We start from the raw sequence: 12,956 nt of genomic DNA, 5'->3' as shown, positions 1-12,956 counted from the left end.
GCTCTCCCGAAACTAAAGTAGTGTTGTTGTAAAATAATATAATCGTGTGACACTAATAAAAAAGTTTCGTTTTTATAATAATTTATAATGAATTGTTACGCAGTAAATGCCAATTCAATTAACATTTTTTTTAAAATAATGTGTATTGGGTGTCAACTTAAGTTGTCAGTTTTTTTCGAATTTGAAAATTAGCGCTAAAAGTAAAACGGATTGGTAATAATTCATTCAAAAGAAAATTTTCTGTTCTACAAGATGCTATTACATTATTTTTATGTTATTTGATTACAAGCCTTCAAAATGGAATGTCAGGTAGACGAATGTGAGCATTTTCGACGTGTGCTGCTCGCGTTCAATCGATAGAACAAATGAGAAAATAAAAAAGAGAATAAGGAGAAAATATTTTTGATCATTTTTTTGTAATTTGACATCTTGTTATCTTTGTTTGCAAATAAAACGGACCCAAATAATAATGTTTGAAAATAAAATGTTTAAAATTTTAAATTTTTTATTCAATTAACAGGGGTACATGGTTTATGGCGGGTATAATAGATAGATAATTTACAATATATACATACGTGAAAATAAATATAAGTAGAAAAGTGCGTAATAGCTTCATTACAAGCACGTATAATATGTATATACAGTAAATTTCAGTCAGTGTTCACAGTTTATGTAAACTTTGAAAGAAAAGGTAATTACAATGCTTAAGTAAACTAATGAAATATTTACACTTTTTACTCCCAAAATTTGAGAACCTGATACTTTTAAAGAAAGTCGATAAAAGAGTCAAGATTTTAATTTTCAAATAAACACACCAGTCTAAGTTCAAATCATTTATTCAGAGGTCAATTTTACCTTTATTAGTTCCTTTCTAGATGTATTTTTGAAATCATTGCAATGCAAAAGTTGAAAAACGTGACATTCAAAACTAGAATTATAAAATCTTTTTTAAAAAATTTGTTATTATGAAGTTATTGAATATGTATATACACATAATACTCAACAAGTGAAGTAATAAAAAAATATTCGAACTGTTATTTGAAGTCTGTTTGCGACGTTAAATCATATTGCATCAAAATGCTAATGTTTTCTTGAGTTGAAAAAAATTAAAACCGTTCATCAGTTTATCGTATTCAGTGGGGAAAAATGAGTAATTCAGAGTTTATTTAATTTGAAATATTTATCCTAAGAGCGAAGCGACCAAAGGCCCGCTGATGCCACCACCCACCCCTCCAGCCTGCTCGACCTTGGGCTGGAAGCCATTCTCATCAGCGATGAAGGTCACAGTCCATACTATTCCATCCGGAGACACCCAGGAGTAGGAACCCTCTACTGACATGGCTTCATTTTCTGTTCCAGCATTTTTCAAGTGTCCTTCTTCTTTTCGTTTTGTTCCGTCCGATAGCTCGTATCTAAAATATTCCAAAAAATCTATGTGATGAACGTCAGTATGTTCAAAATACGTTTTATATTTACAAGTATAATATTTCAATGTAAGTTGCATTATATCTTACATCATTGAGCGTCTAAGTATCGATTATGAAAAGGCCATTTACTTGGTTTAAACATTTCGCGATTTTTTTAATGTAATAAAGCGGGTTGTGGTTCCGTGGTAGTATTACGAACTCACGGTCTAAATGTCCAAGGCTCAAATCCCTCTCTACTTCTATGTTTCTATTTTTAAACACAAGTTATTTTAGGAAATGTATGAAAAAATAGACAAGCCAGATTTAATTCCAATGAAATATATTAATCACTTATTTGTTTATAAATTTGTATAAACCACTTTTTTTTTTTTAAATTACACTTCGACCGGTTTTGAGGTTACAACCACATCGTCAGGAATTTAACTAACTTATAATTACACGCGTTGCTATAATAAAATATTTTATGAAAGAGACAGAAAATTGAAAGAAAGAGAGAGAAAGAAGATAAAATAAATCATAACGGGAATAGTTTTAAAAGAAGACCCGAAGTTAAATTTAATTGATTATTTATTATTTGAAGTTTTTGATTAATGGCTTTACTAATTTCTAATCGTTCTAAATTATCTAAACGAAAACCATTTTTATTGACATGCAAAATTTCTACACACGTTTCTTGATTAAATTCATGGTTTTCGGATATAAGATGATTTGCGAATTCTGAAAAGTTATTATTACTCAGACATCTTATATGTTCTTTGATTCTAACTTTAAATTTACGTGAAGTTTTTCCAATATAGAACAATAAAATATATTAATGTTCAAAATACAAGCAAAATGTGCAATTTTACACAGTGCATAAAGTGATCACTTAAATATAAATAGTTTCTTTATCGTGAGTGAGATATCAGCATATGAATATCAACAGATGAATTGAGGAATAAAAAATAAGTAAATATATATATACAGAACTTACGAGAATTTGTAGTCTCCCAACCCGATGTTATCATTCTCGTAAGAAATAACCTGAACTTGGTCCTGGTCAGCGGGAGCTGCGACTACCAGCGCACCCAGGCACAGGCACAGGCACAGGGTGATTGTCTGGAAATGTCAAATTATATGATTAAATGGAATGACTATGATTATGACTATTCGGCTGAATAATCCTGTTGTGTCTGAAACAGAGACAGAATCCTGGAATTGTTGACGGCTTGATGGCTGCGCTCATTCTCCTCAATGAGAAAATCGAGAGGAGATAAATATTAATCCACTTCGTCGTATGGATGGCTTCGCCCACCATCCTTGAGCTCCTGGGCTAGATTCCGTAAGACTGATCACCTCACCTTCTTAAAATAGATGATCGAACTGCGTTGCATTTTATTTACTAATGCAGTCCCTATGCACCACTGTGTGCGGAAAAGGGGATGATGGCGGCCTCACGCACGGAAGGTTCCGGGTTCGATTCCCGGTGAGAACACAAAAATGAAAAAAAATGATTTTTCTCAAGCCTGGTTGTTCTGTAATGTAATTCACTTCTGTAATTGGGCCTCCTGGCCTGTTGTGGTGCAAAAAAAATGAAATGGTGAAATAAATAAATTCATAATTGAAATTGTAGGTTATAAATTGTGATAAATAAAATAGTTTCGACGATAAAATAATTATTTATTTTAATGATTTATAAAGACCTTTTTTTAGATTATGAGCACATTTAATCAGCAAATAATATCCTTTACCTTTATTGTAAAATAAATTAATATGTTATACATTCCTAGGTACTTATTATTTGATTATTTTTTTTACAGAAATATTTGCGTTCATGTGATTTACCCAAATAGTTAATTTTGAGGGCCATTTTTAACGAATTGTAAATAACTTACTATTAGAAAATGGAAAGCAAGTTGGGGTAGATTTGGATTCGAACGACTGACCTTTGGTCCGCGAGTCCGAGACACTAGCCACAGGACCACAACCCGATTTATTTATTAACTCTTAAAAGGCTATGCCACAAAATTCCTTTATACGCTGTGATGTAACATTGTGTTACCCCAAGCGAAAGACAAAATATTCTGAAGTTCAGACATTTGAATAGAAAAACAAATAGAAATACGGTTAAATACTTCATTTTCGATGATTTATAAAAATTACAATATTATTTGGGCCTGTTATAGCAGAAGAAATTAAAAGTCATAAATACGTCGGTCATATAACTAGCGTGCACTCTCGCTTACTACCAATAACCAACTGATTGCACGAATTTTTTCTCTCTTTCAGACAAACAACGACCACAGAACTGCGTCTCTGTCTTCTTTGTTACAAGTTCTATTCTCGTGCTCTTTCTTTTACAGTAAAACAGATGCATTGAGTTATTGGCATCTTTTTCATTCAAGGATAAATATTGTATGTGTTAAAATCCAGCATAATTATACTTTCCAAATCCGATGGGAAAATGACGATTTAAAGATTTCAAATAAAGCAACTTCATGATTTAAATAAATAAGAGAGATATATCAAGTACTGTGTCATATGTAGACTCTTGTTATATCATTACACTCCACACAAGAGTTACCACATACCCACACAAGAGTAAAAGTTTCCAAAAGTGTAAATAATATCTAAAAACTTATTTTTTATGTCACAAGGCTCACCATAGTTACGGATAGTTCAAAAAAATTCTAACAAATTATATAAATTGTGTATTTTGTACGTTTTTGTTTGAATAGTACAATATAAGTAAGAAGCGTGTACTTGGTAAAAATTAAACGTATTATGGTCAGAATTTAAAAAAATTACGGAATGGGAAATAAAGAGGCGTCAGAGATTATAATAGGTAATGTACTCATATTTTAGCATAGCGTTATTTAACCGTTCTGTCTGGAAAAGAAATATGATCGTTAAATAATTTATAATCTTAACCCTATTAGGTATGTTTTTTAAGCACACCTGGAATTTTTTTCAAAGGTAGTTAAATTCGGAAAGAATTGAAGCTATTTAAAGAAAATTGCTTCGGACTTTTACATTTCAAAATGGTTTGAGTGACACCTTATACACATACAATGATAAGTTAAAACATTTCCATTCAATTAGTTTATCCAACCGGCGTAAATTATCAGACATAATTGACCTTAAAAAAATAATACTTTCATCCGTAGATGCACCAAACTTAACCGTACTAATTCTTTTACTGCCCCAAATAGAAGAACACAACATCGTCAACCATTTATTTGCCAATCTTTAAATCAAATATTGGTTACCATTCACCCCTGCCAGGAATTCAAGGAACGTTTAATAATTTATTCCAAGTTCATGGGGATATGTTTGAGGAATCTAGACAGTTATTACTAAATGATTGTATTAATGGTCATTATAGGTTAATTTGTGTTTTTTTGCCAACTTTAATATTTTTTTGTTTATTTTTTTTTGTTTTTACAATATACATAAGAGGTAAAACAGAGTATCCAAAAAAATAAAGGATAATTACATGGCAATCAAATACATATTAATAGTAAAAATAGTAAACAAAAAATTCCCGCAAAGGCAAGGCCTGTTTGTGGGTATACGAGAAAATGTTAATTAATTTTTGCTCCAATAATAAGTGAACAGTTATAATATTTCTGTGTTACATAAGAAAAAGAGTATTTTTTTTTAAGTAATTAAAAAAGGAAATAAAAAATATAAAAAACATAAAAATAATCCTTATTATTAAAAGGCAACAAAATATATCATAGAAAAAAAGGAGTTCATACCTTTAGTTTGAATCCAGGATAGTGCGTGTTTTTTAAAATAAGGAAAATTTTTGAAATTTGTAATCAATGAAATTTTATCAGTAAAAAAAGAATTAAACATTTTTGGGCCTATAAAATATGCATGTCTCTGTGCGAGCCTTGTTTTACAATGTGGTATTTCTAACACACGATTCCTTCTTTGGCTTGATCTATTTGAATTACTTGTAAATACTTTGGTTATTTGTACTATATTTCAATACTTTCTATAAATACTTTGTCTTCTGTTTTAGGAACTGTAAGCTTTTTGCCCGTTTTCCTGATCATGTAGGAAAAAAATAAATTGTCACAAAGATAATATTTATTGAAAGTTAAGCTCAAAACTGTGATATTAATATTATCAACGTTGACAGACAAAGACTTTTCTACAATAAATTTGACATGTTTTTAAAGAACTTAAATATTTCTTAAAATTACTTGGGTCGGGCTGATTGATCAGTAATTGTTAAAGTTTAAAAAAAGCATCAAATTGTTATTATTACTTTCGATTTATTATTACCACTAACCCGGCCTTAATATTTTAATTTACTATTTTTTTTATATCGGTACATAAAAATATTATGTAAACAGTTTATCCTAAATGTTATTTTGGTATTCCAATGCATTTATAAATTAAACAAAAAGAGCTTCATCACATAAGACAATGAATTGTGATTGAACAGAATTAGCATTCTGATTTACGCCTATTATGAGCCAAAGTAAACGCTAAAAAAGACTTGCAAATTTATCAAAGAAAGCATGTTGTGTAAAAACTCATCGCATCTGATATAACAAAAACAGTTTATCAAAAATATTTCACTCGGTGTCAAGGGGTTTAACGATTTTTCCAAAAGTCATTATTTAAGTTGTCAAGTTGTATTATGCGAACTGTTTGATGTTATAAAAGACATTTGCGACAAAAGAATATTTTTTGTAAATTGCTAGCAGACAATAGAAAGATTTATTTTATTTTGATAAGCTAAAAAACACCATTTCACGATTTCACAAATCGATAATTCATTTTACTCGACTTTTTTTCTGAAAAAGGTTTTTTTTATTTATGCTTTAATGAGTTGGTTGAAAACATATATTTACTATTTATTAGTATATAAAGTAATATTTACGCTTACTTTAATTACATATCGATTTAAATCATCTAACAGTAAAGAAAACATTTATTTTTAAATGCTTTTGATCTCTTTTCATTCTTCGTACCATTCAGGCATCTCTTCATATATTTTCAAACCTTTATTCAAAATACTATTTTGAGATTCTGAGATTCTTATCCTGATTTCCTTATTTTGTATAATTTGATTCTTTTTGCTTAGATTTTTGATTTGGCGGAATCCATGGTGACATGGCTTAGACATTTGACTAACAAACGGAAGCTTTCGGGTTTGATTCCCCGTGAGAACAAGAACATTTAATGTTATTTTCTTCAGGCCTGGGTGTTATGCGCTGTAATTCTCCACTGTAATTGGTCCTCCTGACCTGTTATTGCATTTAAAAAGTACCGACAAACAGTACCTAATAAATGCGTTAACGAAAAAAAAAAGTTTTTTTTTTATGTATTGAAAATGGGTTTTAAAATTAATTTTTCTTTGTGTATACTCCGGCGATGACTTAAATAAAATAATACTTACATTAGCGAAATAATTTTTCTCTATTAATCACTTTAAGTAACCTTATACTTTAAAAAATAAATAATTCATTAACATGGTTACATAAAATGATTCATGTTTTTTTTTCTTTCGCAAATCTACTTTTATATATTTAATTAATGTTATAACTGTAACTCTCCGAAAAAGATACAAGCTCTTGTGCTTAGAGAGTGATTACGCTGTTATAGTCGTAAATTGAAGTTGTATAATTACGAATATACATGAGAAAACATACATATTCAAAATAAATAAAAAAAACAGAAAATAGTAATACAGTAATACCTAATTAAATAGAATTCTGTTTTTACTCGGGTTAAAAAATTTCTTTTAATATAATTTGTTTTTTTTTTTTGTAATTGGTATATTAGTTTTAATCGTTTTTTTTTAGTGTTTGTCTTTTCCGTTAAAGATAAAATATTTTTGTCAAACCTTTCTTTCAATGTATTCACTAGCATAACTTACATTGAATTTTAAAAACTAAATGAGAATTCCGAAAATGATGCCAAAATTGATATTTTTTTCCGAGAGGCTGAGGAAATTGTATTCTTTATGTTACTTATTAGCGACACGGTAATAATTTTATGTCTGTGTCTAAAGGCACATGCACTATCCTGGATCCAAAGAAAAGATATGAACTCTTTTTTTCTATGATTTATTTTTTTGCCCTTCAATAATAAGGAATATTTTTGTGTTTTTTCAAATATTTTTATTTCCTTTTTTAATTACTATAAAAAAAAACATATTATCTATTACAGAATATTTAATTTTTTTCTTTCTTATGTTACACAAAAATATTATAACTGTCCATTATTTATTATAGGAGCAAAAATTCATTAACATTTTCTTGTATACCCACGAACAGGCCATGCCTTTGTGGGATTTTTAATATGTATTTTATTGCTATGTTATTATGCCTTATTTTTTAATACTCTGTTTTATCACTTATGTTTATTGTACAAAAAAATAAAAAATTTTTAATTAAAAAGTAATTTTAAAGTGAATATTGTGTTAAAGTACCTTATATACTTCAACTATTCTCTCGGCTTCGGGATGTAGTGGTCAGCGTGTTTGCCTACCATGCAAGAGGTCTCGGGTTCGATTCCCGACATGGTTGACATGAAATATTTATTTTAAAAAGTGTTATAGAATATTTCACTAGAATATTTCATAGTCCCTCGACTGGTACTTGAAGTTTAAGGCTGATCATCTTACCTTCACGTACCAAAAATGATCAAGACACACCGCGATTGGTGTACCAATACAGTGCCCTATGCACCATACGGTGCGGAAAAGGAAAATGATGATGATTCTCAATCCAGGCTGGGTATAGAACCAGAATTTGTATTTTCGACTCGTTGGCTGATCTCGGATAAAAATCCTGAGAAAAAAATCGGGCACGGACATGTCTCTCTTTTAGTAAAGTGGTTGAGATCGCAGGTTTGATTCCTGGCAGGGCCAACGTGAAATATTTATTATATAAATGGTTTTATACTGCAATATATATTTTTGTCTCTGGCAGTACCAGTGTACCCGAAGACCGACAATCTGACCATCATGTGACAGATGATCAATATACGCTGCATTTAATATTCCAATGCATTATGCGCGAAAGTGCGCATAGCGAAATTGCGCCGTGGCGCAGTTGGTTAGACGGCCAACCGTGAAACTGGCGTCACGGGTTCGATTCTCGCCAGTTGCAAGAAAAAAAAAAATTTTTTTTCTTCAATTGGTCTGAGTGTTGTGGTGTGTTTTTCACTATCTTCTTCCATATCCCTTTTATCCCTCCAGCTGAGAAGCCTCAAAATATATACAAGTTTTTACTTTGAAAAAAAAGAAACATGCCTTTTATTAAAAAATGCTTATTAAGAGTATATGCAATATCAGACAATTTAGATGTATTGGTATTTGAACATTGTTTTTCTGTCCTTCTCGCGAATGCCTCCTCGATACTGTACGAAAAAGACAACCGCGCGTCGGACTGATTTTGCATAACTAAAATCGACGTTTGGCTGTCCCGTTTTCCACACCCCTAAAACTAAACCGATTTGGTTATTTTATTTATAAAAGAGCATCAGAATAAAAATTTTCGTGCCGGTCTTTGTATACTTTTTGTCCGAAGACTGCAGATATAACAGACCGCTTTTTGGGTTTTCGAATTTATCGAAGAAGCAAAACGATAGAGACACGCCAATGGCCAATGATAAATACCTTTAGTGTGTAAATAACATTGCTCTGGTGCCATAATCTAAGGAGAAAATACGGGAATACGTTTATATAATGAAAAATAAGACAGCGTTTACTCTTAACTGAACCAGTGATGTTTTTGTGTATTGATGGATAAAAAAAAGAAAATACGCTTAATGCATTAAACTGACAAACAAAGCGAGTGCGAGTCGCTTTTCTTGCGCTATTTGCATGAAAAATGTTTGCGTGTAGGTCGGCATTGTATAGTGCTCAAACTGAGCTGAAATAATATAATGTGCTAGTTGTTAGATAAATTGAACAAAATGCGTTTTTGAAAAAAAAGTTCGAAAAATACGGGACACCCTAGCGTGTATATTTTATAAATTAAAATATAATAAAAAAGAAAAATACCCACAAATACAACGTGTCCGTACTCTGTGCGTGGGCCATTTTATTCTCATATATGTAGAATATTTGATTTAAATTATTTATTGACAATTCTTGATGGAATTCTATTGTAATGATGTAATAATATTTACATATAAGTTATTAATTTAAAATAATCGGTACACTTCAACTAATTTGTTTGACCAATTAGCGCTTTTACCCTCTAATGGGCATCTTTAGACTGGTGAATATTATTCAGAGTAAGGATAATTTATCTAAAACTAAATATTATCTTAAGTGTAGGTACATTTAAAAAATAAGTTGAAAGATATACAATACGCAATATTTCAATAGAACAGAGCGAGACAAATTATTGAAACATGTGTTGGCGGTGCACTGTAAAAGAAGATTCTATTCTTTAAAAAAAAAAGTTGTATTACAATGTACAGGGTACAACTAAGGGGCTAATAAGGGTGAGTTTTTGAATTCTGTATGCTGATTTATTGAAATTATACCGTTCTTATTTTTTATCCTATTTATTTCTTATCTTTCTAACTTTTGACATTTATGTCGTACATGTAAAATTTGTATGTTTTTTGGTTCGTCAAAATTATGTTTTAATTCATTCAAATGTGATGCATAGTTTAATATGTCCTTATTTAATCCATGTGAAACTAAATGCTTTTTCAGTCTTTATTTTATTTCTCTCCCGAATTATCTTATATATGAACCAGGACAAGTACATGTTAATTTATGTATTCTGCTTTTTTCAAATACATATTAAAAATTTCAAATATAAGTTATTAAATCGTTTCATATGTAGAATAGATAAATTTATTATATTTTAAGAAGGATTCCTTATCATGCAGTCAAATTCGAGAAAATATATTAAAATTACAGTATTTGAGTTTGTCCAGATGTTTGTAGACAAAATACTGAATTTAACCCCCTCGGGAGTCATTAAGATTAACAAATTACAACAAGGATGGTTCATACTAAAATGATTTAAAAACCAAAATCAATAACAAATCAGTACAAATAGTATCCAGGAAATAATATCAAAGCAGTTATTTGCTGACTCATACTCTCAACGTCAATGCAAGACCCTGTAATCATTTAAAGTATACTGCTTATGATATAATATATGATTAATAAAAAAGCTTAGTCCTTATAGAAAAGTTCGAAACCTCTTACGTAATAGTCTAGCACGCAAAAAAACTGTAATATGATTTTACTCTATTCCTATATTTTTTTATTGATTAATGATATTTTTGTGATTATATCACATTGAAACGGTGCTGTATAAATTGAATATGCTTATTATTATTATAATCCGTAAGTTCACATATCAAGTTATACATACATAACTAAAGCAAATAAATAAATGAACTACACTCCTCGTAGTTCATTTAAGATTTTATTTTTAATTTTATTTAATACACAATCACTCGAAAATGTTGATTTTGATTAATTGAATCACTGGTAAAAATAATAGCCCGCGAAGTAATGTTTTTGAACGCAACACTCACCGAGATCATTGTATTTACTAGGTAAAGTTTGAAGGGAAATATTTCTCCTCAGAGATGCGATCACTTTCACTTTTAGGTCGGTAACGATAACCCATCATTCGAATTACCGTCTTTTATACTTTATACGACATGTGTGCTGTGTCTTCTTCGACGCCTTTCCTTCCTCTGTACAGGCTATCGAAATAATAAAGGTTAGCTTAAGTGCCATAAGTGTCTTTCTCTGCCATTTTTTTCAACTTTACCACTTGATGGATTGCATGGGCGGCGTTCCTACGAGTCCATTTACAATAGTCGCCCGTTGATCGCGTTGCTTTTGAAACAAGCCTCCAGAACATCTAGAGAAGTGTCATTAGTTGACGGCATACAACCTCACAAAAGGCAAACACGCGCCTGTGTTATGCAAATGGTTTCACATATTATGAAGAGCGCAACAATCGAATGTTAGTAAAAATCATCATCATTTTCCTATGCGCACCCAGAGATTTATAAGACGCTGTAATATTACTTCTTTCGATTGTGTGATACACCAAGGCGGGATGATCGGTCTTAATCTTCAGATCCAGTCCGAGTAGTATGAAATATTACACAAAAACTGTAAGACTCTTAAAAAGGAACATATTTCACGTTTACCATGCCAGGAATCGTACCTCTGGAATTGTAATAAAAATTTGCCAATACCTAGGACTAACTCAAGGAAAAACTATTTTTTCTTTAAGGCATCTCATTATTATAATAATGTTCTCTCCGGTCACGCAGACATTTTTTATATCTCCCGTATAAAATACATACAGAAGATTCCTTATAGACAGTACGCCTGTTTAGTTATACGATTTCCGTAATTATGTATTTTCATTAATTTATTTTGTACCCCATACATTATTTTTATATCCCTTCAATTAAAAATTTTCTCTGAAATACTTGAATCAGTTCACCATATAAAATATTTGGGAATAATTTTTGATAAATATTTAAAATGCACAGAGCACATAGAATACAATAAGTAATCATCGCGGTATTTTAAAAAAATAACAAAGGTCTATAAAATGGCGTTAATTTAAAAAAAAATACTAGTTAGCATTAAAAATATTTTTTAATTTATAATTTTGAGTTTTTGCATCGGCCACGCAAGATTCGTGTTTATTTAAAACTTTGTTCGTGACTTTTAAAATTTAAATAGAACACCGTAATTAATATTGACGTCATAATTATATACGACAAACTTATTTGTTAAAGTTGTGTACGAAAACATTTTTCCTCAATAAATATATTGATTTTGAAAATACAATTAGTTTTTCTAAATTTATTTGGTTGGTATTTGTAGCATGTGATATTTCCCTTTTGTTGAAATTTTTGATGGCTGGGAGATATTTATATGTATCAATAAACTCGCTATGTTTAAATAAATCGGTAAATCGTCTAAATTCAATATTTGTCTACAATAGTTTAGGCGTAGTCTATATAATGATATTGCACGTATTTGTGTAAAAGTTCCACTGGTTATGGTACTGTAGACAAATCGGTTTCAACCACGATTTTTTGACATGTAAATTGCCGAAGTACGATTTATCAGTAAAAATAAATTGTAGCAACTCTCAACACATAATTGTTTTGATATAACACTTTTAGCCTGCTAGCAGAGTGATTTTGTATGAAAAATGGCAATTAAAGGTCGGAGATCAATATGCCAAGTCAAAGATGAAACGAAGGTTGTGTTAAAACATACGAAGTATGACTTTTCCGTGTGATGAACAATTATCCATCGTATACCTGTGTTTATTATTTGATTGGATAATGTAACATAATCAAACCGTAATGAAATACGTTGCAAATGATTCAGACCCGCATGTGTAGGTACATACCTTTACCTCGAAATACAATTTTTCAATGCAGGCAACCATCGCACAGTGTTTCGTTTCATACAAGCAAGATGCTAAAACTTCTTAAACGTCTCGAAATGCACTCGTGTTACGCATTTCATTGCCACGATGAAAAGTTGCGCTAAATAACATGATT

General features: G+C 30.4%; 1 protein-coding gene across 1 annotated transcript; it reads right to left on the bottom strand.

Annotated features, from left to right (window-relative positions):
• Nucleotides 1-437: 437 nt before the first annotated feature.
• LOC148283195 (endocuticle structural glycoprotein ABD-5-like) lies at nt 438-11,083 on the bottom strand. The gene is made up of 3 exons (XM_088223871.1): nt 10,944-11,083; nt 2,401-2,525; nt 438-1,412 (listed from the first exon to the last, which is right to left on the bottom strand). The coding sequence occupies exons 1-3, from the start codon at nt 10,950-10,952 to the stop codon at nt 1,181-1,183; spliced, it is 366 nt and encodes a 121-aa protein (XP_088079997.1). The 5' UTR covers nt 10,953-11,083; the 3' UTR covers nt 438-1,180.
• Between the last annotated feature and the right edge of the window lie 1,873 nt (nt 11,084-12,956).

The sequence above is a fragment of the Micrasema longulum genome, unplaced genomic scaffold (genome assembly GCF_059751315.1).
Source record: "Micrasema longulum isolate JH-2025_06_02 unplaced genomic scaffold, ASM5975131v1 h1tg000253l, whole genome shotgun sequence".
Classification (NCBI taxonomy): domain Eukaryota; kingdom Metazoa; phylum Arthropoda; class Insecta; order Trichoptera; family Brachycentridae; genus Micrasema; species Micrasema longulum.
This window is presented reverse-complemented; position numbering and strand designations above follow the sequence as displayed.

What these genes read in the sequence shown, in the direction of transcription:
- LOC148283195 (XM_088223871.1), bottom strand. An exon ending in TTGGGAGACTACAAATTCTC is followed by an intron (nt 1,413 to 2,400) that starts GTAAGTTCTGTA and finishes GGAATATTTTAG; the next exon opens with ATACGAGCTATCGGACGGAA.